Raw genomic sequence first — 27,324 nt, forward strand, 5'->3', positions numbered from 1 at the left:
GCGGCTACACAGGGTATTCCTGTGTATTCAGGCTTGCAAAATGGCGGATCGAGCCTCTGCTGGCGGCAGAGGCTTGCAGAACGGCGGATCGGCTTATACTCGAGTCAATAACTTTTTCCAGTTTTTGGGGGTGAAATTGGGGGTCTCGGCTTATACTCGAGTCGGCTTATACTCAAGTATATACGGTAAACATTTTCATTAACTGTCTTGAGTATTGACTTGGAGGAATTTCAGCCCATTCTTCCTTACAAAACAACTCAGGGATTTTTGTGGGCTTCCTTGCATGAAATGCCCACTTACAAACCTTCCACAATATTTCTATGGGATGAAAATCAGACTTTGATTTGGCCATTCCCAAATAAGTTTATTTTGCTTTATTCACTATTTGTTTGGATGACTTGTATGCTTGGGTTGTTTTGCTGCATAGCTAACTTTTTCTTCAGCCTCTATTAATGGACAGCTACTCTGACATTTTCCTGTAGAACTTGCTGGTACAATTCCAAACATAATGCTTTTCATAAGCCAAATCTTCTATTTTGGTTTCATCTATCCAAGAACACGTCAGTAATCTTTTAGCTTAGTGGTTCTCAACCTTTTCTTCACTATGAACTCCCTTTAAATATCTTTTATGACCATGGACCCCAAGATTTAATTCAAGATTCAAATCATAACATTTCTTCAATCCTATGAGGACACCCTGTGATGGCATTGCAGCCCCCCAGAAGTCTGTGGACCACAGGTTGAGAACCATTGTTCTACTTACCCATATAGACATTGCCCACTACAAACTGTAGATGGGCATCAATGTTCTTTTTTGATGGTAATGGCTTTTTCCTTGAAATCCTAACAGGTTGTTCAGTAATCCATTGATGGAGATTTTATGAACATTGACATTTGCCAATGAAAGACAGGCTTTTATTTTCTTAGACAACCTGGGTTTCTCTGAGACCACCAGAGTATTAGGCCCATTGTTCTTAGTTGGTGAGCTACTCTTGGCTAAGGTAACAATGGGGATGAATTGCTTCTATTTGTATATGATGGTAGAGTCCAAACTTTTTTTAAAATTTTTTTAAAGCCTGGTGGTTCAGGGAGACTAGTGTGGCTAATAAGGTTGTAAAGGTAAAAGGTAAAGGTTCCCCCGCACATGCGTGCTAGTCGTTTCCGACTCTAGGGGCTGGTGCTCATCTCTGTTTCAAAGCCGAAGAGCCAGCACTTGTCCGAGGACATCTCCGTGGTCATGTGGCCGGCATGACTAGACGCCAAAGGCGCACGGAACGCTGTTACCTTCCCACTGTAGTGGTCCCTATTTTTCTACTTGCATTTTTACGTGCTTTCGAACTGCTAGGTTGGCAGAAGCTGGGACGAGTAACAGGCGCTCACTCTGTTACGCGGCACTTGGGATTCGACCTGCCAAACTGCCGACCTTCTGATCGACAAGCTCAAGTAATTTGATTTGGAGATTAGACTGAATTACTTCTTTGAATTAAATCATTGAATCAAATGTTCAAATTTATCAAAAGTATCAAGTGAAAGTTTCAGAATATTTTGGAGAGCATTCAAATAATGAATTTTCTGACTTTGGAGATTTTCAATCATTTTTTGTCTATTTTCCTCAGACTTGAGGTAAAAAGGGATTGATGTAAAGGTGTGAAAGTTGAAAGTGTGAAGGTTCTTTGATATATATAAGAAAAGTTATATTATTTCTGAAAATAGGAATACTGAAGTGCATCCTGCATTTTGTATGTCAGTTTTTAGCTAGAATTTGTGTAGGTAGATGTGCTTGGAAGAAGAAAAATAATTCAGATAATTCTGTTTGTCTTCCTTATATAGTTTGCATTTTCTTCTATAGGCTTGAATCTTTTATCCTTATTCTTGTTCACTTCTCACTACATGTATTGTAGTGCCTGTTGGTCTCTGTACTGCCTATCTGGCATTCATTAGCACTTTTAGTATCCTTCATTCATACCTATTTTTTAAAAAATATAATATTCTTTTTCTCTGTTTGCAATGTATGTCTTATCTGGTTCCAAATGAATTCTTTTCATTGCCTGACTGAGTTTGAGATGGCATCCTTGCTGTTGGACTATTTTCTGTATAATTCAGATTTTAAAAGTCTGAAAAATATGTTACTAGAAATAAAGTTGCAGCGTACAAGCGCATTTTCTTTAGAAGAATTTGCTTTGCTAATAGCTAGGCTTATGCAACTAGAAAAACAAGGCATTCTTGAGAGTGAGATTATTAAACTGTTGTAAGATTTTATTCTTTAAAACAGTTTTAGAAGAGTTTTATATATGTTGAGAGTTTTCCAGCATTGTTTCAGCAATTTTTATAAGCTCTAAGTTCTTCGGGGAAATTTGGAATCTGGTGCTGGTGACTATTAAAAATTATGCTAAAAAACATATTACAAACTTGTCTGATCAAAATCTGCAGGATTAATTTTTATCCTGTGCTCCTTTCTTTTAAAAAATAAAGCAGGAAAAGCATGCAGAGCATCATCTGGAATTTTTCCAACCCTTTTACTGGCAGTGGCTATAGGAGGCATCTGTATTTTCTCCTAGTAATAAAGTAATATGGTATATTTCTCTGTGTATATTTCTTCTCTTCCCTCATGCTGTGTGTGCACGATTAACATGCATACTGCAAAACACAGAGCATTTTTTTGATGCTTTTATCCCAACTTTATTATTTTTATAGATAAGGCAGTGAATGTGCCTAGTACTCCTTTCCCCTCCTATTTTCCCCACAACAACAATCCTGAGGTGAATTGGGCTGAGAGAAAGCGACTAGCCCAGAGTCACTTAGCTGGCTTTCATGCTTAAAGTGGGATTAGATCTCAGAGTCTCCTGGTTTCTAAACGACTAGACCACAGGTCTGCAACCCGCGGCTCCAGAGCCACATGCCGTCTCTTGTGGCTCCCAGTCCTCTGCCATGTGCAGTTCAAAAAAAAAAGTGGGACTAAAAAAGTTCAACCAATCAATTCAAATATGCAGGGTAAGTGCATATCTTGCCTTGGCTCCACTCTTCAGACAAACCCTGTTCTGCGCATGTACGCGCATGTGCACACATTTTTTGCAGCTCCCAGTTTTTCCTTTTGCGAGGGAACCGGTTCCAAGTGGCTCTTTCACTGTTTCAGGTTGCTGACCCCTGGACTAGACCAAACTGGCATACACTTCACTCTGATGACAGGAAAGGAGAGACAGAAGCTTAGAATGGAAGAGTCAGTAATATTTGAGGGTGATAACTAGCCCATAGTACTGAGTTTTGGGGGATGGTGATGGATATTTTTGTTTATAGCCCCCAGACAAATGGACGGACAAATCTGGTCTATTTTTGTACTTAAGATACTTTCCTGGCTCTGCCTGGCATACCGACTTGGGTCCCATTCCATATAGTTTTCAGAGTTACTATACTGGTAAGAGTTACAAACTCTACATTGATTTTTGCCAGAAGGCAGTTGTGAAGGTCACAATGGCGATCATGGGAAGCTGTGACTGTCCTAAATTAGTACCAATTGACAAGTACCCAAGTCACAATCAGCCGTAAGTCAAGGACCAGTCATAAATATTTTCTTTATTTTCATCATTTTGAACAGTCGCTGAATGAGGCATGTAAAAAAGATGTTGAGACTCTAGAAAGAGTACAGAGAAGAGCAACAAAGATGATTAGGGGACTGGAGACTAAAACATATAGGGAACGGCTGCAGGAATTGGGTATGTCTAGTTTAATGAAGAGAAGGACGAGGGGTGACATGATGGCAGTGTTCCAATATCTCAGGGGCTGCCACAAAGAGGAGGGACTCAAGCTATTCTCCAAAGCACCCAAAGGCAGGACAAGAAGCAAAGGATGGAAACTAGTCAAGGAGAGAAGCAACCTAGAACTAAGGAGAAACTTCCTGACAGTTAGAACAACCAGTGGAACAACCTGCCTCCAGAAGTGGTGAATGCTCCAACACTGGAAGTTTTTAAGAAGAGACTGGACAGCCATTTCCTGGCTGAGCAGGGGGTTGGACTAGATGACCTCCAAGGTCCCTTCCAACAAATTATTATTATTATTATTATTATTATTATTATTATTATTATTATTATTATTATTATTATTATTTCATATCAAGTCATTAGCCAAGGACTACCTATATCATACTGGGTTGGAAAAATGAGGCAAGATAGAGAAAGAATAGAGTATTGTTTCCAGAATTCTTTTCACTCTTGATTGCTGTCCAATTTCTGATTTTTTTCTTTTTACAGTTTCTAGCTGATCTGGCCCAATTTTGAACATTTTGTTGTTGTTGGCTTCTCCCAAACAAAAACTTGATCCAATTCTGTTTGGTTTTTAGAAAGTTATCCTGCTGACGAAGAAAGTTCCAAGTTCCTTTATCTAATCTCTCTCCAGCATTCTGTAAAACTAGAAAGAGCAAATTAGCGAAACCGAGAGAACATGACTTTTTGAAATCTTTCCAGCTATTTTATCAGCAATATATGAGGTGCTGTCTACATCTCCTGTGTTTCCAGGCTAGGCTGGATAAAGCCCTTTGTTGGATTGGTTTTTATGTGTTGTTTTGCTGGATGTCCCATCTTATTCATTGTATGGTGTTTATATTTTGTTCCTGGCAGGTGAGTTAAGCCATAATGTTTAAAGCATAGCTAGCAGCTCCACCTTTCTTTTATATAAACGGGATTTTTTTTTATTGAACATCCCCTGGAAGGTCATGGCTCACCAACCAAACTAACCATAGCAAAGCAGGCATACGGCTTAGGTCTGGCCTCAGAAGCACTGAGAAAGGAGCTGAGGTGCATAACGGAGATAGACAATTATCTGTAAAACAGGAAAGGATAAATCTCGGGAGTAAGAACATTGTAGGCACAAGCAGAGGTTGGATGCTAGTTCAGGGTGTATGCCTAGGATCAGGCATGCTTATGTAGCATACCTGCAAGTTGTTTTCAGAAGAATGGCTTTCTGTGGAACATACTTTTAAGAAATACTGTTCTGGAGGTCTATACCTGCTTTCATCCTGCTTTGTCCCCCAAAAGCCGATGTTTCTGTATTTCCCCATTATAACTTATTTTTGAATTTTGCTTATCAGATCAAATTGGTTCAAATCTTGAATAACCGTTTCAGCTCAAAATCTATAGTCATTAAATTTTACTCATATCTTGGTTGATCCAGAAACCCCCAATGCTTATTAATGCTTAGAAGGAAACAATACAACAGCAGGTTGGCTGTAACTGTCTGGATTTCTTATTTATGTTACTTTAGGAAATTTTACTTGTGATTGTTATAGTTCCCTGAAACAGTATGAGAAACATATTACATTTATTTCTAGAGCATGATTTAATTATCATATTGATATTTCCTGAAATGTATTGAGTTTGGGTTTCTCCTGTGAAAATACTGATGGGATTGTAAGTGGTACTGAAAATACTGATTCTGTGTCAGGGATATAGGGGCTTAGATTTTATGCCTTATAATCCCTTATAGCGCAACATCCTTGCTTTGGCAGAGAAGCCAAAGTTTAAAAAATTCAATCATTTAGACAGCTGTGAGCATGATCAATATGGATTACTTCTATGTTTTCCTATATTTGCGTTTTCTACATCTGTGTTTTCCTTAGGAGAGAAATGTTTCTCTAATAATAGATAATATGGAATAAACAAATATTTGAAAAACTGGGTATATAGCAATATCCTACATGAAACTCTATAGTATAGTAATGAAGAAAAGTGGTTTTGTGTCTATTAAATGATTTTATGTGTTTACTTATTTTGTTCTAATGTGCTTTTCCCTTGTTTTCTCCAGGAATGGGCATTAATCCCCAGAATCCTCGTGTTTCTGGTCCCAACCAAGCAGGCTCGATGGCAACTCTTAGCCCAATGGGAATGACACAGCCACTAACTCATAGTAATCAGTTGCCCTCTCCGAATGCTATGGGAGCCAATATACCTCCTCATGGGGTTCCTGTAGGACCTGGTTTGATGTCACATAATCCAATGATGGGCCACGGTTCCCAAGACCCACCAATGGTACCTCAAGGACGCCTGGGCTTCCCACAGGGATTTCCTCCAGTACAATCTCCTCCCCAGCAGGTGCCATTTCCACATAACGGTCCTAGTGGAGGACAAGGCAACTTCCCAGCTGGAATGAGCTTCCATGGGGAAGGACCTCTGGGGCGACCCACCAGCATGCCCCAAAGTTCAACCGATCCAGCACTTTGTAAGTCTGGAGGTCCAGGGGGGCCAGACTCTTTCACGGTTTTAGGAAACAATATGCCTTCAGTTTTTTCTGATCCAGAGCTACAAGAAGTGATTCGCCCTGGAGCCACTGGAATACCAGAATTTGACCTGTCCAGGATAATTCCATCCGAGAAGCCAAGTCAGACATTGCAGTATTTCCCTCGTGGAGAAGTACCAGGCCGCAAACAGCCACAGAATGTTGGGCCTGGCTATTCTCATATGCAGGGAATGATGGGAGAACAGAATCCAAGAATGGGGCTGGCATTACCTGGTATGGGAGGCCCTGGTGGCACACCTGATATTCCTCTTGGTGCAGCATCCTCCATGCCGGGCCATAATCCTATGAGACCCCCTGCCTTCCTTCAACAAGGAATGATGGGACCTCACCACCGGATGATGTCACCAGCACAAACGGCAATGCCTGGCCAACCCACTCTAATGAGCAACCCAGTAGGCATGATTCCAGGCAAGGATCGAGCTGCTGCTGGGCTGTACAGCCATCCAGGACCTGTAGGTTCACCTGGTATGATGATGTCAATGCAGGGCATGATAGCACCTCAGCAGAACATCATGATTCCTCCACAGATGAGGCCAAGGGGCATGGCTGCTGATGTAGGAATGGGAGGATTTAGCCAAGGCCCTGGAAATCCAGGGAATTTAATGTTTTAAGCTGCTACATAAAGACTGGATGGTTCCAATCCTTGTTGAGATGAGATTCCAGGAGCACAGTTTGATCATGCAATAGGTGAAAACAGACCAGAGGATGCTTTGGAAAATCTCGAATGTATGGAATTTCCTGAAAACAAATGAATTCATTTTAACAGGTTGTTTTTTTAAAATTTATTTTTTAAAAATTATTTTTGTGTACTTGGGTATCCTGTGATGGCACCTGCTTTGAAAATCTGTAGCTGTATTTTGAGAATTGCCATTTGTCACGAGTTGCACCATTCTCTGTATGTTTACGTCCTTCGGACTGGCTTCTCCCAGGACTCACTTATCTTTGGGGATTATTTTTGTGTACTGTACTATATTGTAAAAGGGATTTTAGCAGAGACTTTAGTCTTGGGGGTGAAAGGCTGTTTACTTTTAGGTGGAAAATCCATCTTCAGAACTTTGGACTATTTTCCTTCAACTCAATCTATAGAAAAACCAAACTACAACCTCAGAGCAGAGTATTAATGAAAAGCACAAAAGGAACTGAAGTTCAGTGAGGGGGGTAAACTTTAAAAAAAATAAGTTAAGGACATATTTTTCAGATTATGAGTGCTGTCCAGCACTTTGCCTCTCCCTCCCACCCCTTTACTGTCTCCTCCTCTGGCAGCTGCAATACATTGTATTATTTTGGGGAGCATATCTAGGAGAGCCCCTTCTTGTGCTGAGAGTGTTACCACTTTCAGGAAGAGGCTGGACTTGGACACTGTTACACTTGAAAGTAGTCTTACTGTTTCTTATTTTCTCAGCACCCCTGCCTCCTCTCTCTCTCCCCCCCCCAGTGACATTAATGTGGGAGTGGAACAGACACTAAAAGTTATCCTGACTTTTTTGTGGCTTTTTTTTTGTCCCCAGCGTAAAACGTTCTGTGTAACCTCCATTAAATTTGGTACAAAACCACTTGCCAGGGCTGTGGTGTCAGAAAAATAAAATATATTGTTTCTTACAAAAAAAAAAAGAATCAGTTTCATAATATTCCGCCACAGTCTACAGCTGCCTTGTATTTTCACTTATTTACAAATTTGCCTTGTAAAGTTTTTTGTACTTCTGGAATAGTTACTAACTTGAGTAAAGATTTATTTAAAATACGTATTTCATCTTAAACTATAGACCAGTTTACCATGCAAAGTAATAGAAACAATATTATGGCCGCAAAAGGTTCTTGAAGAGCTATCGTGGCATGCAAAAACTTAGGAATTCATTGAAGTTTCCAGTGAATTCCTAAGCAAACAGAAGCAATTTCTAAGCTTGCCTAAGCAAACAAAATGACAAAGTAACCTCTGCTTGGTACAAATTAAATACAGTGCATGGTCTGTAATATATCCACACGGAAGGAAAAATGTATTGGAATCCCTGCAAAGAAACAAAGATTGTTTGAAAGCAAAGAGATACTTGAACTCTAAATCCTACAAAGACCTATTAAAGGAACTGGGAATGTTCAGCCTAGAGAAGAGAAAACTAAGAAGCAGCAGTAGTCTTCCAGTATTTGAAAGGCAGTTACAGGGAAGAGGTCTGGATTTATTTACCATAGTGCCCAAGGATAGGACAAGAATCCTTACAGAAACCCAAACTCACAATAAGGTGCAATTTTCTGACATAAGAGCTACTCTGCCTCCTTGAGCTGCAGGTTTTCAAGCAAAAATTGGGCAATTATTTCTGAGATGGCTTGATAATGCCTGCACTGGGTCAGCAGGGTGGATTAGAGGACCTTGAAGGACCCTTCAAATTATATGATTCTAATTAGTCTAAGAAGACACGTCAATTGGTGAACAAATACCTAAGTTGGCAAACGTCTGATTGTGTTATTTCAGGAAGTTTGGGCTCTAACCATTTGAAATAACTGCTTGTCAGTGTTGGCGAGGGGCAAGTCACTAAAATATAAATTGAGAGCGAACCCCACTTGCTACCAGTCTTGATGTTATCTAGTTTGGGAAACGAAACATCAGTTAAGAAAACAACCAAGCCCAGAGAGCTTCAAGGAGCCCTCATTTCATCCCTCAGCTGCAAACATTCTCCTCTATCAGAAGCTAACATCCTATAGTCAGTGGACAAATGAGACTAAAGGAGAGGTTGGTTATTTCAAAAAGACGATCCAAAATATGCCTCAAAATTAACAATGAAATATATGCTAAGTTTTTCCAATGGATATCTCTGGGAAGAGAATTTCTGAGCGACCAGACCTAGGTAAGGTAAGAGTGGGGAAAAATCTCAAAAGCAACAGCGAGATTCCTAGATCACTACTGCTAACATTTGAAGTCAAAGGAGGTGTTACAAAGCCTGAACGAGAAGATGTCCAAATGTAAACGTCTTCTGTATGTGTTACTTTATTTGGAATCTATCAACTGAATATAAATCACAACACAGTCATGTTTGCAGAAAGATTCAAGTTCAAATTTGCATTATGTAGAAATTGTGTCAGCTGTTCACTTAACGCTCACTGAAATACTGACTACAGGTACTTAAATTTGCAGGCAACTGTATTTTGAATGTATGTGTATCACTGCTAGCAGTGTAACCTTCCTAAACATGAGCAGACTTCCCACATATTTGGTCTTCCAGATGTACAGACTTCTCTTAAGAAATCTCACCAATTGCCATGTGGCTTGAGGGATTCTGGAAGCTGAAACATAGGCGTCTGGAGATGGCCTTGGATGGAGATGGGACAGTTCCCTCTAATGCAGACATGTCAAACACAAGGCCCGGGGCCCGAATCCGGCCCATGAAGTGGTTTCATGCGGCCCGCAAAGCCATCCTGGAAACAGTGAGGGAACGGCCCCCTCTGCCTTGGTTCTGGCCCAGAGTCCCCCCTTCTGCCAGAGACCCTCAGATCTGTCCCACTCCTGCCCAGGCCCCCATAGGCACCCTTGATGTGAACAATGTAGAGCTGGCCACGCCCACCCAGTAGGCCATGCCCACCCTGGCCATACCCACCCGGCCCCCTGAGGGCAACCGCAATGCTGATGCGGCCCTCAATGAAATTGAGTTTGACACCCCTGCTCTAATGTTTAACACACGAAGCTACAAAGCAGGAGACAGACTTCTAGTCCTTTTCTTAGTCTTGAAAGCTGGCTGTGAAACATCTCAGCCCAATCCACCTCACAGGGTTACTGTTGGGAAAGGAGGAAGAGGAAGAACTGTTGCTGCCTTGAGCTATTTATAAAAATGGTAAAGACAGGGTATTAATAAAATAAACAATGTTTTCTCCCAAAACATGTATTTCATGCGCTTGGAGTAACTATTAATAAACCACCTAGATTTATTACTACTGTCTTGCTGACAGATGTCAGGTTTAAATGTTGACAGTGATTATTATTATTTTTTTCCTTGCAGAGGAATCTTTATTAAGTCACACTGTGCCGTGTGTTTTTGCCTAACTGACATCACTGAACAATATTTTCAGCCATAGGCTAAATTGATCAAGGTTAAAAATATGATGAATCGCATGAGAGAAATGGATAGGACTAATCTGCACCCCTAAATTTAACACAAAAATATCCTTCCCTATTCCATCATCTTAGCTGATCTATGCAGATCTGTAGGTCAGATGTGAATTCTTTCCCTACTCAGTAATGGAGCGGGCCTGGAATTAAAATTTTACCAACTAGAAAGCCTTGATAGCTGAAGAATATAGATAGTGAATTTAGGTAGCCTAGTTTTGCTATAACCAGGGCTTTTTTTCCTCACAGAACGCTCAGAACGGAGTTCCGGCACCTTTTTTGGATGGAACCTTGTAGGACAGGCAAGGCAGGTTGTATGACATGTGTGAGTTCTGGCACCTTTTTCTTATACAAAAAAAGCACTGGCTATAACCCATAACATAAATCACAATCAGATACTAGTTCTATTACAATAGTAAATACGATTACTATACACAATTACTAACGCAGTTAAGAGCCACATGGAATATTCATTGATTCAGTACTTCAGCAACATTAACATTGTCTGCATTCTTAATAACAGTAAAAATACTCAAACATGTTTTCTGGCTCAATGATATACACACAGCTAATTTTTTAAACCATTTCCCCTAGGGTATGGTACCTAATAAGCTATTTCCCATTTCAAATGAGAAATTATTTTTCAGCCTTAACTGCTTTATTATTGATTGATATGATAAGGATAACATGACAGTTAAAAGAAGGAAACTTTATTATTGATAATGCAAGTAGTTTCTAAAAGCTATATTTTTAGGCAGGCTCATTAAATTAATATTAATTAAAATATGTAGGAAAAATTAGTTCTGTGGTTATACCTTAACTTTAAAAATTGTCTAGAAAGATTATATTCAGCTCAATTTAAAACGTTTAGTAAGAGATTCAAACTTTAAAAAGCAGTCCATGTTCTTTATAAAAGGGAATTTGAATATATTACTGGAGAATATATTATGAAGAATGATAAGCTAATTGCTCTTTGACATTAATACTGTCTGTAAGTAGTAATGTATACCCTGTCTAAAATAATTTACATTCTACTACTAATGCTCATTTCCAAAATGTGAAACCATGATCCATTTTCACCATTATAGCAAGCTTTTTCTTGCTGTTTCAGCTACTAAATTATAGCAGTGATTAATACATTATTTTTACAATAGTTAGAAAACGTAATGTGCTTTCCTGATCAATTGTGTTGCAAAACTGCCTCTTCTGTTTGGGAACAAATCATTTTATACACAAGTGGCTTTGTGCTATGTTCCGAAAGAGCATTTAAAAAATCTTCTAGTGGACACAAGCCATCTTTACATCCTCTTGGAATCAGCTCCTATAAAATAAAAAAGTTATTTGGCAAAAAGAGATTTGAATGGCCAGCCTTATATAAAATAACTTTGGATGGGTAACAGTTAAATAACAAAAGAACCTGCAATTAGTGCAGGTTCGAGTCCCACCAGGCTCAAGGTTGACTCAGCCTTCCATCCTTCCGAGGTAGGTAAAATGAGGACCCAGATTGTTGGGGGCAATTAAGCTGAGTTTGTAATAATGACGCTTGGGGGTGTGTGTGTGTGAAAGCCCTAATAAGCAGGCATATACATAGAATGAAGGCTACTGCTAAGCTTGTAAGCCGCCCTGAGTCTTCGGAGAAGGGCGGGATATAAATGGAATAAAAATAAAAATAAAATAAAAATAATTAAAAACAACTCAAGCCACCAAGCCCTATAATAATCTCATTGCAGAATCACAAATATTGGCCTCTCATCCCCTCCTGATTTAGCACCTGAAGTAAAATCCAAGTCTTAACAGCTACCCAGAAGGTGAGGAGGAAAGAGACTCTGCAACTCAAGAGGAAGGCTGTGGAAGAGGCTATGGAAAAGGCCTGCTTCCTTGGCCCCACTAAATGGCAACATTTAAAAGAGGGGACCTGGAACAAGCATCTACCAAACTAGTGGGACAGAAAGATGTGCATAGGGAAAAGCAGTTCCATGAGCAACCTGGTCCCATGCCATATAAAGATGACAATCAGTACTTTGAATTGCCATTGGATACATTTTTGAGCACAACTCCCAACTTTTTGCTAAATGGGTTCATTTCAAATTTTGAATGCATTACATGGATGTGTTAATTGCCATGGGAAAAAAAGCAGTTTGCCCATTCTTAAAACAATTGCCCTGAGCAATGAAAAATGAGGCACAGAGCCCAAACGGCATCTAGGGAAGATTGACACATTGATACCTGTTATTTATAGGGCCTGCTCTTTAGAAGGCCAGATCTTGAAGCTAAAACTCAAATACTTTGGCCACCTAATGAGAAAGAAGGATTCACTGGAGAAGAGCCTAATGCTGGGAAAGATCGAGGGCAATAGAAGAAGGGGACGACAGAGAATGAGGTGGCTGGATGGAGTCACTGAAGCAGTAGGCGTGAGCTTAAATGGACTCCAGAAGATGGTGGAAGACAGGAAGGCCTGGAGGAACGTTGTCCATAGGGTCGCGATGAGTCGGACATGACTTCGCAGCTAACAACAACAACAAATTTATAGGGCACATCATTCTTAGTTATTTCTTCAGAAGCACTGTAGTACCGATTGCTTCATTTTTTAACAAGGCAGAGATTAGAACAAACCATGATGGCAAAGATCCAATATGCCATTTTTGGAAAGTGATGTGATCTGTTATATTGCTCATATTCGTATGAAACATGCAACCTGACATTTGCTAAGGATAGCCACATAGTAATAGTAGTAGAAGTGGCCCAGAATTTGTACCTCTCCATTATAGATCAGTCGTATAAACCAATCCTTGGAATACTGATAGAGTTCCAGAGTCACATCTGCTGCATATGGAGGCCACTTTGAATTGAAGACCCCCATCGCCACCAGCAATGGGAAGAGTGTAACATCATGAACAGCATAGAGGATGAGCTTCCTAAATGCAAAATAAGTATAATGTACTCTTAGCACATCCAATGTATAAGGAACTATTTATTACATATCTTCATTCCATTTAGGATTAGTTTTCATGAACAGTGAACTAATACTTTAAAGCAAAATACACAATCCTTTTGCAAGGATTTCATTCTCAGACAATTCAGTGAGATAGTTCCATTTGAAGAGGATAGAAGCTCTATAAATCACACAAGCAGAAGTAGCTGAATTAAATGAAGAATGCTTCCACCTAGTAGAAATATTCAAGGGTCTCATGGTAGCTATTGTAAAAGACACTCATGTAATCTATATTAAAAATAATTCAGGCTATTTAAAGAAAATCATGCCAATTTAAAGCATGCAACGACCAACCCAAAATATTAAACTTGTCATGGTTCTCACAAATCTTACATTCCTCATCTAACAAAAGTTTCCTTTAACCAAAGTGAATCGCCAGTGTTTGCCAATGTTTACCCATTTTCCTTACATCTATGTAATACAGAAGGCTCCATTACACATGAACAGTAACAAAACCAGAAACGAACCTCCTGCCAAAAAAAAAAAAAGACTGAATCCATAGGAATTGGGTGGCTATGTTAGGAAGCCTATGATACTTTTCTTCTTCCAAACATACACTCTGGAAGGGTGAAGGGTCTACCCTTAAATGAGCCTTACAGTCAAGTGTTCCCAAATGTGCTTTTAAGAGGACAGCTGTGCAGGCAGGCACAATAGTCTTGAACATGCAGGACCTAATATTAAATCTAATAGCAATTGCCTAATCATTGTCCCTTCTCCATCCTACCAAGCTACCCCAACTTTCTCTTTTTTACTTTTCTAACTCATTATTGATGATTAGCCATCACAGTCTCATCATTTTATTTAGCCTTTTTCTACCGATTCAATTCCTGGAAGGGGCTATGATTACAGAACTACTCAACAATATTAAAATAGACAAACGTCTTGCCTATTCAGATGCTTTGGTCTAAGACTAGTATTTCCCAGTGCAGAATTTCCCAGTGCACAGATAACACATAGGACATTAAACCACAGGTGTCAAACTTGCCGCGTCACGTGACGTGTCGTGATGTATCATGACTTTTTTCACATTGCCGGAGCTGGGGTGGGTGCAGCCTCTGCATGATGCAACTGGCCTGTGGGCTGGCAGTTTGACATCCCTGCTTTAAACTATGCCTGGTCTGGTCTCTAATTATCAATTGCATGTAAGGTCCATGTGTGCAGGTTTTTATTAGCAAGATGTGCTCAGAGTAATGGTGATCTTTGAATGCTTCTCAGTTATGTGTTCTGTTGCAAGTGAAGACAGGGAGACTAATTTCTACAATTTACATACCTGGTCTTAATATCAGAAGTGGGAGGCTCTATTGCCTTCTTAATGTTGTCCTCCATGGCATTCAGGAGAGGACCAACAGTCATCTGAAGAATCTGCCTATGGGAAAGAAAAATATTGGACACTATCAAAACAAGTCTTGAAGATACCGTATATAGCCTCTTTATCAGTTCTACATAATTGGTTTAACAGGTAAGAGACCCTAAAGTAGACTTTAAAGTTACTAGTATCGAACAGATGGTGCCACTCAGCCATCCCATGCTCACCTTGAGCTGTTAGTAATATAAAAGAATGAGTCAACAGCTCTCTGCTCAATTAGTTGCATAAAATTCTTCAAAACAGGGTGACTTGGTAGGTCATGTGCCTGAAAAGATAACATTGTGTAAATTAAGTAAAATCTCAAAATGACGTCTAAGTTGAGATCACTACCATGGACATACATCTGCATGTCTGGAGACAGTTAACTAATAGTAATTTTGACAGAAATTTTAGGCGATAGCAAAACGGCACATTTCCTTGGGCCAAAATAGAATTATATGGTCAGGAATCCAGATATGCTGACATACCTAAATATAAATTAAGACTAGAGTATTCAACAGTAGAAAAATAGTAGACAGGAACAAAATTTGAAAAATCTAGAAATTTGTGTACAGCAACTGTGACTTTTAAATATGTTGCAAGGAACTCTGACCTTCCAATGATAAAATGCCATTCACACCATGCCAGGTTTCCTTGAAAAACAACTCATCTTAACTGCATAACAAAATGTGCAATATGTGTTCAGGTATTATTTCCTGTTTATGCAAATGTTATCAAAGCCTGAGCCATTTCTACATTAACTGACTTTCATATAGATCAACTGACTTCCAAGTCTACCATTCAAAGATTTTGTCAAGTAAAATCAACATAAAAACTAAACAAATATAGAGAAATAAAACTAATTTTAAAAGGGTTACCTTAATTAATTAATTTATTTTATTTATTTTATTTTAATTCCATTTATATCCCGCCCTTCTCCGCAGACTCAGGGCGGCTTACAAGCTTAGCAGTAGCCTTCATTCTATGTATATGCCTGCTTATTAGGGCTTTCACACACACCCCAAGCGGCATTATTACAAAGTCAGCTTAATTGCCCCCAACAATCTGGGTCCTTTACCTTAATATTAAGGTAAAGGTTCCCCCGCACATGCATGCTAGTCGTTTCCAACTCTAGGGCCTGGTGCTCATCTCTGTTTCAAAGCCGAAGAGCCAGCGCTTGTCCGAGGACATCTCCATTGTCATGTGGCCAGCATGACTAGACGCCAAAGGCGCACGGAACGCTGTTACCTTCCCACCGTAGTGGTCCCTATTTTTCTACTTGCATTTTTATGTGCTTTCGAACTGCTAGGTTGGCAGAAGCTGGGACGAGTAACAGGCGCTCACTCTGTTACGCGGCACTCGGGATTCGACCCACCAGACTGCCGACCTTCTGATCGACAAGCTTAGCGTCCTAACCCACTGAGCCACCGCGTACCTTAATATTACACAAAATCTAATCCATGTTCATTACAAATGGGAATTGCATACATATTATTTGCTCCTATCTTAGGATATTAGTAAAAAAACGGGTCCAAATATTTCCTTTGCTGCTGTCTTGCCTTTTATGCTTAATTCCTGTAAATATTCAGACCAGGGATTACGGGAAATGAAGCAGAGGAATGACATCAGCTTGAGAAATTCAGCATTTACAAACAGGTATATTTAATAATAATAATAATAGTTTTATGAAAAATAATGGAAATACATTAGGTGGGGAGACAATAAAGAGCAATGAATGTGACTGAGCATTTAGGCAAGGTACAGCTATTGAGAGAAGGAGATTAAGGCTCAGACTTGAAAAAGAACGCATTTTGTCTTGTTTAAAGGAAGTTGTGCAATTGCCTCACTAGACTTACCCCTCTTCCTACTTCTGCACTGAGGAATCTTGCATGCTTGATGACGATTTCTTGAGTGTGGTTTTTCCCACAGAATTGCATACAACGCTTTAACAGTTGAAGAAAACAAGAAGTTTACCTGTTCTGCAAAAATGTTGTCAAGGAGGAGGAGGAAGTCTACTTTTTGCTCATTACTAATGCCCAACTTTTGTTTAATGTTTGTCAGATCTTCTAAGATGCCTTGGTGCAAATTCAAACTAGCCCATCCATCTCTGTCAAGGAAAACAAAGTGCTTTAGGTGCTTCTTAAATGTTGCTTTGTAGGTCACAAAAATCAACAGTAGATGTACTGGGTTTTTTGGCTTGTACCTCTCAAAAATGAAGGGTATAGCAATGTGAAATACACAGGCTGAAGGTATAGTTCTGCATGTTTCAGAATCTGTATAAGTATAAACGTATTTAGGCTTATACTTCAATGAGAGGGTTTTTTGTGTGTGCTTTCTACAGTAGCCCTTAAAAGGTGCAACTGCTTTAAGGCTTATCAGACAAGTTCTGAACCACTCTTTCTGCATCATTTTCAAAACATACAGCTATAGAAGATACTAAATTCAAAATCAATTTCAAATAGCACGGGCTCATTTAAGCAGATGTTTAAATTTCTACCCATATTCATTTAGAACAGACATGTCAAACACAAGGCCCGGGGGACAGATCCCGCCCGCAAAGTGGTTTCATGTGGGCCGCAAAGCCATCCTGGAAACAGTGAGGGAACGACCCCCACTGCCTTGGCCCTGGCCCAGAGACCCTCCTTCTGCCAGAGACCCTCAGATCTGTCCCACTCCTGGCCAGGCCCCCATAGGCACCCTTGATGCGAACCATGTAGAGCTGGCCACGCCCACCCAGTAGGCCATACACACTCTAGCCACGCCCACCCAGTAGGCCACGCCCACCCTGGCCATACCCACCCGGCCCCCTGAGGGCAACTGCAATGCTGATGCGGCCCTCAATGAAATTGAGTTTGACACCCCTGATTTAGAAGATTGAAGTAAAAAAGTTTAAAAAAAATGTTTGCAATATTTTAAGAAAATACCAGAATCTTCAAGATCTATCCATATCACTACAGGCAGCTCTTGAATTACAAAGGCAATTGGGACTGTAATTTCCATCACAAAGTGATGTAATTGTTGACCACCTCTTTGCAATTTCATGTTAGTTTTCAACAACCAAATTCACTAGGGAAGTGGCAAGTCCCAGGTGACTGCTGTCAGTTGAAATCTCAATCTCTCTCTCTCTCTCCATCTGTGTGCGCGCGTGCGCGTGCGTGCGCACGCAGGTGGTCAGTGAGACTTGGGATTAGCTGCTACCTGTATATAGGCTACAATCACTATATGGGCTTCATCAAGAATGGCAGAACTGAAGCCTATATTATACTCCAGATCAGTAATTATCAGTTTTCTTAAGCATAGATTTTGAATGTAGATTATGGCACTCCTAACAAAATGGCCATGGGATAAGAATACAACCTTTTTTTATTAGAAGATATATGGATGGTCTGCTTTGTCCACCCCCCTGAAGCTTTGCACCGGCACGCCACAGGGCTGTGTGCTTAGCCCCTACCTGTACTCTTTATACACTTATGATTGTGTATCATCTGACCCATCCACTGCGATAATCAAGTTCGCAGATGATACAACTGTGGTGGGTCTTATTACAGGTGGGGATGAGACAGCATATAGGGCGGAGGTACAAAAACTATCCATATGGTGTAGTAACAACAACTTGCACCTAAACATCGGAAAGACGAAAAAGATGGTGTTAGACTTCCGGAGAAAAAAGGAGGAACCTGCCCCACTTTACATCGGGGAGGACTGTGTGGAGAGAGTTTCCTCCTTTAAATTTCTGGGAGTCTACCTCTGTGAAGATTTGACCTGGAAAGTTAACACAACCCAGGTGGCTAGAAAGGCCCAACAGAGGCTTCACTTTCTTAGGGTCTTGCGGAAGAACAGGGTAGAACAACAGCTAATGACCCTCTTTTACCGGTCTACTATAGAGAGCGTCCTCTCGTATGGTATTGTGGTTTGGTATGCTGGTCTGACAGCCGCGGACAGGAAAGTATTACAGAGGGTAGTGAGCACAGCACAAGACATTGTGGGCTGTTCCCTGACACCACTGGATAACATCGCCAGGGCTCGTTGCCTTGGAAGAGTGAGGAAGATTCTCAGGGATGACTCACACCCTGGACGGTATCTCTTTACTCTCCTACCATCCGGTAGGAGATATAGGAATATAGCCAGCCGTACCAACAGGCTGAAAAATAGCTTTTATCCGTGGGCTGTTAGGCTTTTAAATGGGACATAATCTTATGCAGAATTGACTTGGGAGGCCGGTGTGTGGTGTAGTTGGTTCACATGGTGTGGTAGGATGGAGGGTTTGTTATCACTGTGTGTTGGGGGGAGAGAGCACGGGGGGGGGAGGCTCAGCTAATCTCAATGTACACAGGTTGTACTTTGACAATAAAGGTTTATTATTATTATTATGAGACTTTTTACAGCTATGCAAGATGCTTATCACCACCCTATTTCACTTTTGCTTTTATATAGGGACACTTTAAAATTTATCAGTGGGCAGCAGCCTTCTGCATTTTTTTTCTCCCCAAGAAGTTCCCTGGGGTAAGTACAGAGGCCAGAGACATTCCTGAAATTAGGGTTGTATGCTAGTTCCCATTTGTTTTGAATTCTATCTACATGGAAAAAATAGATCTCGTGACACATGGAACCTAGTAGCTACCATTGAAGGACCCAGGAACTAAATACCATTGGCTTTCTTTGAACATCAGCATAACATATGATTGAGTAGGCATTGTTAGATACCATATTGTTACTTTTTTTTCATTTCAACCTCAGGGAACCTTCTGAAAGAATTTTATTCATTTTCTAAACTGCAAATGGAATGTGTGTTACGTTATTTATTACAGTTTCCTGGGAGTTCTAGTTAGTAATTCATGGAATACAGCTGTGAACTAAACAGCTAACGAGCCTTTTTCTATTTTGTATTAGTATTTTGCAGTTGTTCTTACTACATTAGTCTGAGACTCTGGCAATAATGATTACAACCATTTGCGGAAGGCTTTTGTAGTTATCTACACTTACCTATAATGATAGTGAAAGAGGCAAGGTTCAACTTGCTCCATGCATAAACCTGGAACATGGCCACACTCTTTGAAGATCAACTGTGCACAACAAGCCAAATTTAACTACCCATTCCTAAAAGCATAACCAATGAATTTAGGATAACACATGCTGCTTTTGATAATGAAGCTGTCTTACATCAGTTGTCATCAACCTGGAGCTCTCTACATACATTAAAATTATTCTGTTCAGAAATTCAAATTAGAACCCATGGCTGCTTTGGACAAGGCTGTTACAAGCTGCTTTTTGGGCCATCACAGGGTATTCTATACATATTAAATATTCAATAACATCAATCAAAAATATACCAGCAACTGGCTTCTGGTTTGCGCTCGCGGACATGCGCGGAGAGCTCTCCTTCCTGCCGCTTGGTTTTCCTCCATTGGAAGACCTTGAAAAGGGTCGAAAGTCGCCCTGGAGGGGCGACAACCATGAGGAGGCCTTTCGACTGATCGCAGAGGGGCGGAAGCCCCTCTGCTTGATCTGGTGCAGCTCCTCTGGACGACGAAGAAAAGATTGGCCATCAACATGGCCATACCAGCCAAAAGCCAAAAGCACTAATAAGCACGAAGAAAGCAGCGCAGAGGAACTGGGTGAGACCCTACCTTTCTTATTCCCCCAACTACTTTCCTGTGGGAGTGTTTTGAAAATTTCTTCTCCCCCTTTGGAATAGCGGCGTCTGCCTACTTGGGGATTTAAAGCTTTGAAAAGAAAAGAAAAATATAACTAAATTAAACAACTAAAAATTGGACTTGCACCTTTTGGATATTTGGGGTCCCAAAAAGTTCCTATTTCTATGGGGACCTATTACCCTATCTCAGGGGTAGGCAACCTTGGCTCTTTTATGACTCGTGGACTTCATCTCCCAGAATTCCTGAGCCAGCCATGCTGAGGAGAAAGGGAGAGGTTTTCATGCTGAGCCATGCTGGCTCAGGAATTCTGGGAGTTGAAGTCCATGAGTCATAAAAGAGCCAAGGTTGCCTGCCCCTGCCCTATCTACTTGTTAAGCTGGGGAAAGAAAAAGGGAAAAATTAAACTGGATAAAAACTTAACTGGAGCTTGGAAAAAGATTTTATATGCTACTAAGGACATCTTGTGGTGAAGCCTGGAACAGCAAGGAAATTTACCTTTTACTGTAAGACCTGGCTACAGCCTAGCTGACCTTGGCATTTGAAACAGCTGGCGGACAAAACAACTTCCAGAAATAGTGGAGGTGGACATTCACTGACTTCTATTAAAAATAGCCTCCATTAAAGAACTGTCTCTAAACAACTTAGAAAGTGAGGAATACTATCCACAACTTAACTATAAACTTATACTTGAAACAATCCTTGAAATTACTGAGAAGACAAAATCCAGACTGAAAGACAAAGGTGCCAGCCTAAATTTACAAAATGAAGCCCTGATTTCAACTGACGAATCTACAATCCAAAAAGCAACAGAAGAGGAAGAAATTAATATCAAGACAGAGGACTTTAAAGAACAACAAGTACAATCTACTGAGAACCTCGATAGCCAAACCTTGATCTCAACTATAAAACTTGCAACCCAAAAAACAACACAAACTGAATAAAACAACACTAAGATGGAGGGTTCTAAAGACTTACAACTACAACATACTGAAAACATAGACAACCATACAACAACTTCAACTCTGGACATGAGCTCTCACCAAGCCAGATGAAACTGGAAGAAGAAGAAGACCAGACTGAACTGATGACAAATATACTGATCCAAACACGGAGACTTGAACTATCAGAGCACAATTTAATTACAAAGAGGCCAGTTGCTTTGAAAAATTGACAACTGGATGGTCTCTCCCTTGATTCAAATAACATGTGTAGGAATGAAGGGTATGAAAGCCTGCTTGGCACGAAAAGAAAGCCAGAGTTAGACTTAAAAAATGTTTTTTCTTTTTCTTTTTTATCTATAATGGAACAGCCTAAATTTTACTTAATGGGTCAAGGGGTGACTTTAAAAGATATTATTTGATTTAATATTTAGGATTTAGACTTACAAGGGAAATTAAAATTAGCTATTAGAATATAGTTTTGACTTATAATATGGAAGTTGGATTGAGACAATAAAGGATACTTTATTAGTAAGTGATGAGGATGACAAATAGAATATATCTGTGAAATATATTTGTGATATAAAATAAGAATGTATTTAACTAAGCAATATGTGTATTTTAGATATAACTATTATGTAAAGAAATAGGAGAAATTTGGGTTACCTGAAAGTTAAATACTATGGATCTTAAAAGCTAAATTGGAGCACTGTAATTGAAAATTGGTAAAATCTTAAAAACAGGACATGGTAACTGTAAGTAAAAATATAGCGATAAATATCTTAACTGATTGTGTTATAACTAGAAATGTATTAACTTGATTGTGACATAGTAATTATGGGAAACAGAGAGAGGATTTTTAGATGATTTAACCTGAGGTAGGTACAAATGATTTTGTTACTGGACTACTGATTACCCAATTACCACATTGCTTTCTAAACATTTTGATATTTTGATGCAAAATTGGAAAATTAATAAAACTTGATTTTTTTAAAAAAAAAATATATATATACTGGCAACTCACCTATACAAACGTTTAAGTTGTTGGCAATTCCCTGGATTGGGATAAAGGATTTCAGATTCTGCATTATCTGTGACAATGGTAACAGCTCCTGGGTAATTAAGAAAAATTGTTCTTACACAAATTGTAATATCAAAGATATAAAGGATTCAAACTAAGACTTCTTGCATTCTGAAATAATATAAAACTATCTGAACTACATTTTGGATTTTAAATATTTGTGGTATCCTTTCCATTTTATTACTACTTGAACAACCTCAGTAAAGAACGTTTTCTACTCTTGAAAGTCTACAAGCCTCTATTCCTAAGTACATTACTTTGCAAGTTAATAATATATCATGGCTGCAAACTAAAAGATACTGCCAAGTAATACTTATTAACATATCAGATATTTGCCAGAGATATATTCAACTCTTGCATTTAATAGCTCATACTACAAGATTTTTGTAATTTTTTATAAAGACATCACATATGCTTTGATGTCTTAAAACAAAACCTTTAATAATTATAAATGCTGGGGATACCAAATCAAATCTAAGCTCAGAGGATACTACCTCTCCCTATAATTTCATGACTTTCAAGCTTTAAGCCAAAATAACTTTATTCTGAGTAACCTATAACTCCTCTAACATCTTGGATCCCAGAACTTTCATCTATTCCACACAGAATCTGGAATTTATTGGGCTGCCTTTTTAGTGAGGTTTTGGATAGTGGATTTTGGCATTTTTACACCTCATTTTATGGTAGAATTATTTATGGGGTTATCCACCTAGACGAAGTGACAAAATGGCTGGGAATCCATGATGGCAGACATGATATGAAGCAGGACAGAAAACTTCCTGTGTTTCCCTGAAAGTAAGGCTTACCCTGAAAATCCTAGCTTGATTTTTGGGGTTGGGCCTAATATAAGCCCTACCCCCCAAATAAGCCCTAGTTTTGGGGCAAGGCACACACTTAAAAATCAAGCTAGGGTGGGGGTGGAGATGCCCCACACGCCCCACACCCACTTATCTTGCAGCTTGGCCTCTCCTCACCACCCACTTCTTCTGCAGCCAGGCCTACATTTCTCAGTCATGGGTCTTTCCGGAAGGCCACTGCAGCTAAGAACTGAGCTACGGATTCATCCATAGGTACTCGGATACAGTGGCCTTCTGGAAAGGCCTGACTGCAGGCCAGAATGCAGCTGCAGAATGAAGCTGCTCCTTTGGCCACAGAAGAAGTGGGCCGGCTAGGTGGGACTGTGGGTGCCAAGGTGAATATAAAAATCCACCCCCTGAAAATAAGACCTGGTGCCTCTTTTGGAGGCAAAAAAAATTAAGACCCAGTCTTATTTTCGGGGAAACTCAGTAATAGTGAAAAGCTTTCACTGCTAACCTTCTTTCTGTTGTTGGAACAGCCCAGCTAACAAACATTGTGTGGACTCCAGATTCCTATCAATATTAGTGGAGCGGATGCTGAAAGAAAGTAAACAATGAAATTAAGCAAAGGTGGCCACTGCTTCCATACACTCTTACAAACATTATAGATGAGTGTTACAAGACTTGTAAAATTAAATGTGATATAAAGGTTAAGGATGCTGAATTATGAGGGAGAGAGATACAAGTTCTATTCTATCCTCAACCATGGAAACTCATTGGGTGGCTGAACTAGTCAATTTGTCTTAGACGAGCCCACCTCACAGAGATATTTTTGGGAAAAATAAGTTTTGCATTTTTCTTCAATATTAGTACATACTACATAAAATATACTACTGAATACTAACTTACAAGACCTCAGAGGGTTTGTAGGATGATGACAGGAAATTAGTCTCCTCAATGTAACGTTTCCTTAGCCGTTCCCCCAGGGCAAACATTTGCTGCATGCCAACTTTTGTCAACTGTCCTACAATTACATCTCCCTAGAAAGAAAGAAAAAATCATTTAAAGCTGCTCACCAGCAGACAGGAAAACACAATGCTTTGGAAGTAAAATACCTTCAGCACTGTTTTTTTGTAATTTTCTTCATAAGGAGAAAATGGTCTTGGTCCACCAGTGAGATTAGTTACTATGTAGGGAAACTTCATTTGAGCAGGGATCTCCAGAAGAGTAGGATCCCACTCTACCTGTTTCAAAAACATGACAAAGGTTTGATTTAAAAAATCATGAGTTCTAAACCACTTACATAATACTTCAGCTCAATCATCAATGATGGGATAATAGGAATTAGAACTAACTAGATTGGATTTTTTTTTACATCTAAGCAAAATGGAAAACAATGTATTTATGGACCTTAACACTGAATATATAATACAGTAAAGAATGTTAAATATCAGGTCTATCTATTAGCCTTCAGATGCTTCCCATCTTGGCTGTCCTCAACATATTAAAAGCTGCTGGTGGGAAGGGCTCCTTCAGACTATTATGTTGTAGCCAAAATTAAGAATACAGATGTACCAGTCATTAGCATTCAATGTAAGCAAGGGCTTTTCCAAGAAATTTCCCTTGCTCATACACAATCAGTGGTCCCATGAAATAGATGTACTGTACAATGCTCGTCTTCGAACCCATGAATACTGTAACATGTTTAACTGTCATTGTGGGTCAGGCCTTAGGATGCCTTTTTTTTCTTTCTATCAGATTCACTAGGAGCAAAAATCATTATATCAGGAAGTTTGAAAAAATTGTTTCCAATTCTATATTTTATTTGACTTCCTTTGGAAGATGTGTTACTTTTCTTAACTTGATCTGTGAAACAGAAACACACTGTAAATTTGATCTTGTACAGTAAAAAAATTCTACATGCTTGATCATAACTTGAGCTGTGCAAACATGTAAAATGCACGTTGCCACTTGAGTACAACAGCCCTCTGTCTTAATTGTGTTGCAATCAAGATTATGGCTGGGCCGCTTCCAGAAAAGGCAACTTCTACTGTGGCTCAATGGAAAAAAAAAAAAAACATTCTTGAAAGCACCAGTTCCTTCTCTCTTTCTAAGAGGAAATCACCCAAGCCAGGAATCCTCTTTCACAGCCAATGTTCGTAGAACATGATTGCCCATGGCTAGTGTCATCAACACAATGAACATGAATTTGGGCAAAGTCAGGGGGACAATGGAGGACAGGGGGACCTGGTGTGCTATGGTCCATGGAATCATGAAGGGTCAGACACGACTTAGTGACTGAACAGCAACTACACTGATCTCTAACCAACACCCAGGCTACGTGTGCACCACACAGAGCGCTAAACCGTGACCGACAGCCAAAGTTCTGAAGAAGTGCATTAGGAAACACAGTTGCCACTCTCCTTTACAGGATGGTTGCAAGTTATCTAAATTTAGCAACCATCCTGTAGAGGAGACTGGTAACTGTGTTTCCTAATGCACATCTTCAGAACTTTGGGTGTCAATCACGGTTTAGCTCAGGGGTCTTCAAACTTGGCCCTTTTATGACTTGTGGACTTCAACTCCCAGAATTCCTCAGCCAGCAAAGCTGGCTGAGGAATTCTGGGAGTTGAAGTCCACAAGTCATAAAAGGGCCAAGTTTGAAGACCCCTGGTTTAGCTAGATATGTGGTACATACATAGAAGGCGGCGCTCTCCTGCTCACCTGCTCGACGCCCGGGATTGGCCGGAGAGGCGTACGAGCCCCGTGCCGAAAGAGAACCTGCACCAATTTCAGCTCTGGCCGGCCGCGATTGCTGCCGCTCTCTCCGTTGCTCTTTCCAGCCTCGGCCAGGACGCTCTTCTTGCGGTGCACGTAACAAGACAGAGCGCCAACCATGCCTACCCGAGCCCACAGATCCATGCTAATGTAACGTCTTAAAAAAATAAAAATCCAGAGGAAGTAGAAGCTCAACTCAAAAGAAGCCGCCTGCGGCTTTCCCTGCCTTTGCCCGGGAACGCCCCGCGAATCATCGAATAGAAACACCCGCCAACCCACTTTTCTCCTCGGCAACTGCCAAGACTTCCTGACACAAATTCCCAACCCATTGAACATGGAGGCGGATCGTGAGAAATGAGCTTTTCCTTTTCTGTTCGTTCCTCCTTCCCTCCCTCTGCAAACAGCGGCTAAAAAACTACGACTCCCAGAGGACATCAGGATACTTAAATCTCAGGGCGGGAGCGTCGGGTCCTTTTTGTTTGGGCGACGGTGGCTGGTGCGGGGTCGGGAAAGGGAGTGGAGGTGGGACCTGGAAGAGTTTGACTTTGATTTAGACTTAGTTATAGCATGGCATGTTGCAGTATAGTAATAAATAAGTAAGTAAGCAAGCTTGTAAGCCGCCCTGAGTCTTCGGAGAAGGGCGGGATATAAATGGAATTAAAATAAATAAATGAATAAAATAAGTAAATAAATACTAACACAAGTCGGTTGTGTATTAGATTAATGGTATTAATCGGTGATAATGCAAAAAGTGCCAGTTTAAAATATTCTAATAAGCTAAAAACTCTGGTAGTGATGTGTGATTAGTACAGTATTCTCGTTTTCATATTTTATTTTTATTTAATAACATACAAAAATAAAACAGTCTTAACTTTATACTTGCTGCATAGAGTGCAAGAACATAATACCCACAGGAATTACTTTCTTTCTGAAAGATAAGCACAAACTTAATACTCTTGTGATAATTCTCCAATAGTGAGAAAATCCATTATTCCTCATGGGATCTGTTCACACCTGGACTTATTAAATCAGGGGTGTCAAACTCAATTTCATTGAGGGCCGCATCAGCATTGCGGTTGCCCTCAGGGGGCCGGGTGGGTATGGGCAGGGTGGGTGTGGCCTACTGGGTGGGTGTGGCTATAGTGCGTATGGCCTACTGGGTGGGCGTGGCCAGCTCTACATCATTCGCATCAAGGGTGCCTGTGGGGGGCTGGGCAGGAGTGGGACAGATCTGAGGGTCTCTGGCAGGAGGAGGGTCTCTGGGCCAGGGCCAAGGCAGTGGGGGCCGTTCCCTCACTGTTTCCAGGATGGCTTTGCGGGCTGCATGAAACCACTTCGTGGGCCGGATCTGGCCCCCGGGCCTT

At 40.2% G+C, this 27,324-nt stretch overlaps 2 protein-coding genes across 5 annotated transcripts in view; one reads left to right on the top strand and one right to left on the bottom strand.

The window, feature by feature from the left end:
* BCL9 (BCL9 transcription coactivator) overlaps positions 1–7,912 on the top strand; it is a 116,635-nt gene extending 108,723 nt beyond the window's left edge. For all 4 annotated transcript variants that reach the window (XM_083362273.1, XM_083362272.1, XM_083362274.1 and 1 more), the window contains one exon: positions 5,794–7,912. In XM_083362273.1, coding sequence (XP_083218399.1) covers positions 5,794–6,896 — 1,103 coding nt within the window. In that variant the 3' untranslated portion in view covers positions 6,897–7,912. The remainder of the gene's footprint in view (positions 1–5,793) is intronic.
* A 2,982-nt stretch (positions 7,913–10,894) lies between these two features.
* Positions 10,895–26,329, bottom strand: ACP6 (acid phosphatase 6, lysophosphatidic). The gene is made up of 10 exons (XM_083361581.1): positions 25,907–26,329; positions 24,298–24,426; positions 24,092–24,222; positions 23,700–23,779; positions 22,329–22,416; positions 16,687–16,819; positions 14,901–14,998; positions 14,638–14,733; positions 13,131–13,290; positions 10,895–11,696 (listed from the first exon to the last, which is right to left on the bottom strand). The coding sequence occupies exons 1-10, from the start codon at positions 26,294–26,296 to the stop codon at positions 11,556–11,558; spliced, it is 1,446 nt and encodes a 481-aa protein (XP_083217707.1). The 5' UTR covers positions 26,297–26,329; the 3' UTR covers positions 10,895–11,555.
* Positions 26,330–27,324: the final 995 nt, after the last annotated feature.

Source organism: Vipera ursinii, assembly GCF_947247035.1.
Source record: "Vipera ursinii genome assembly, chromosome: 4".
NCBI classification, from domain to species: Eukaryota; Metazoa; Chordata; class Lepidosauria; order Squamata; family Viperidae; genus Vipera; species Vipera ursinii.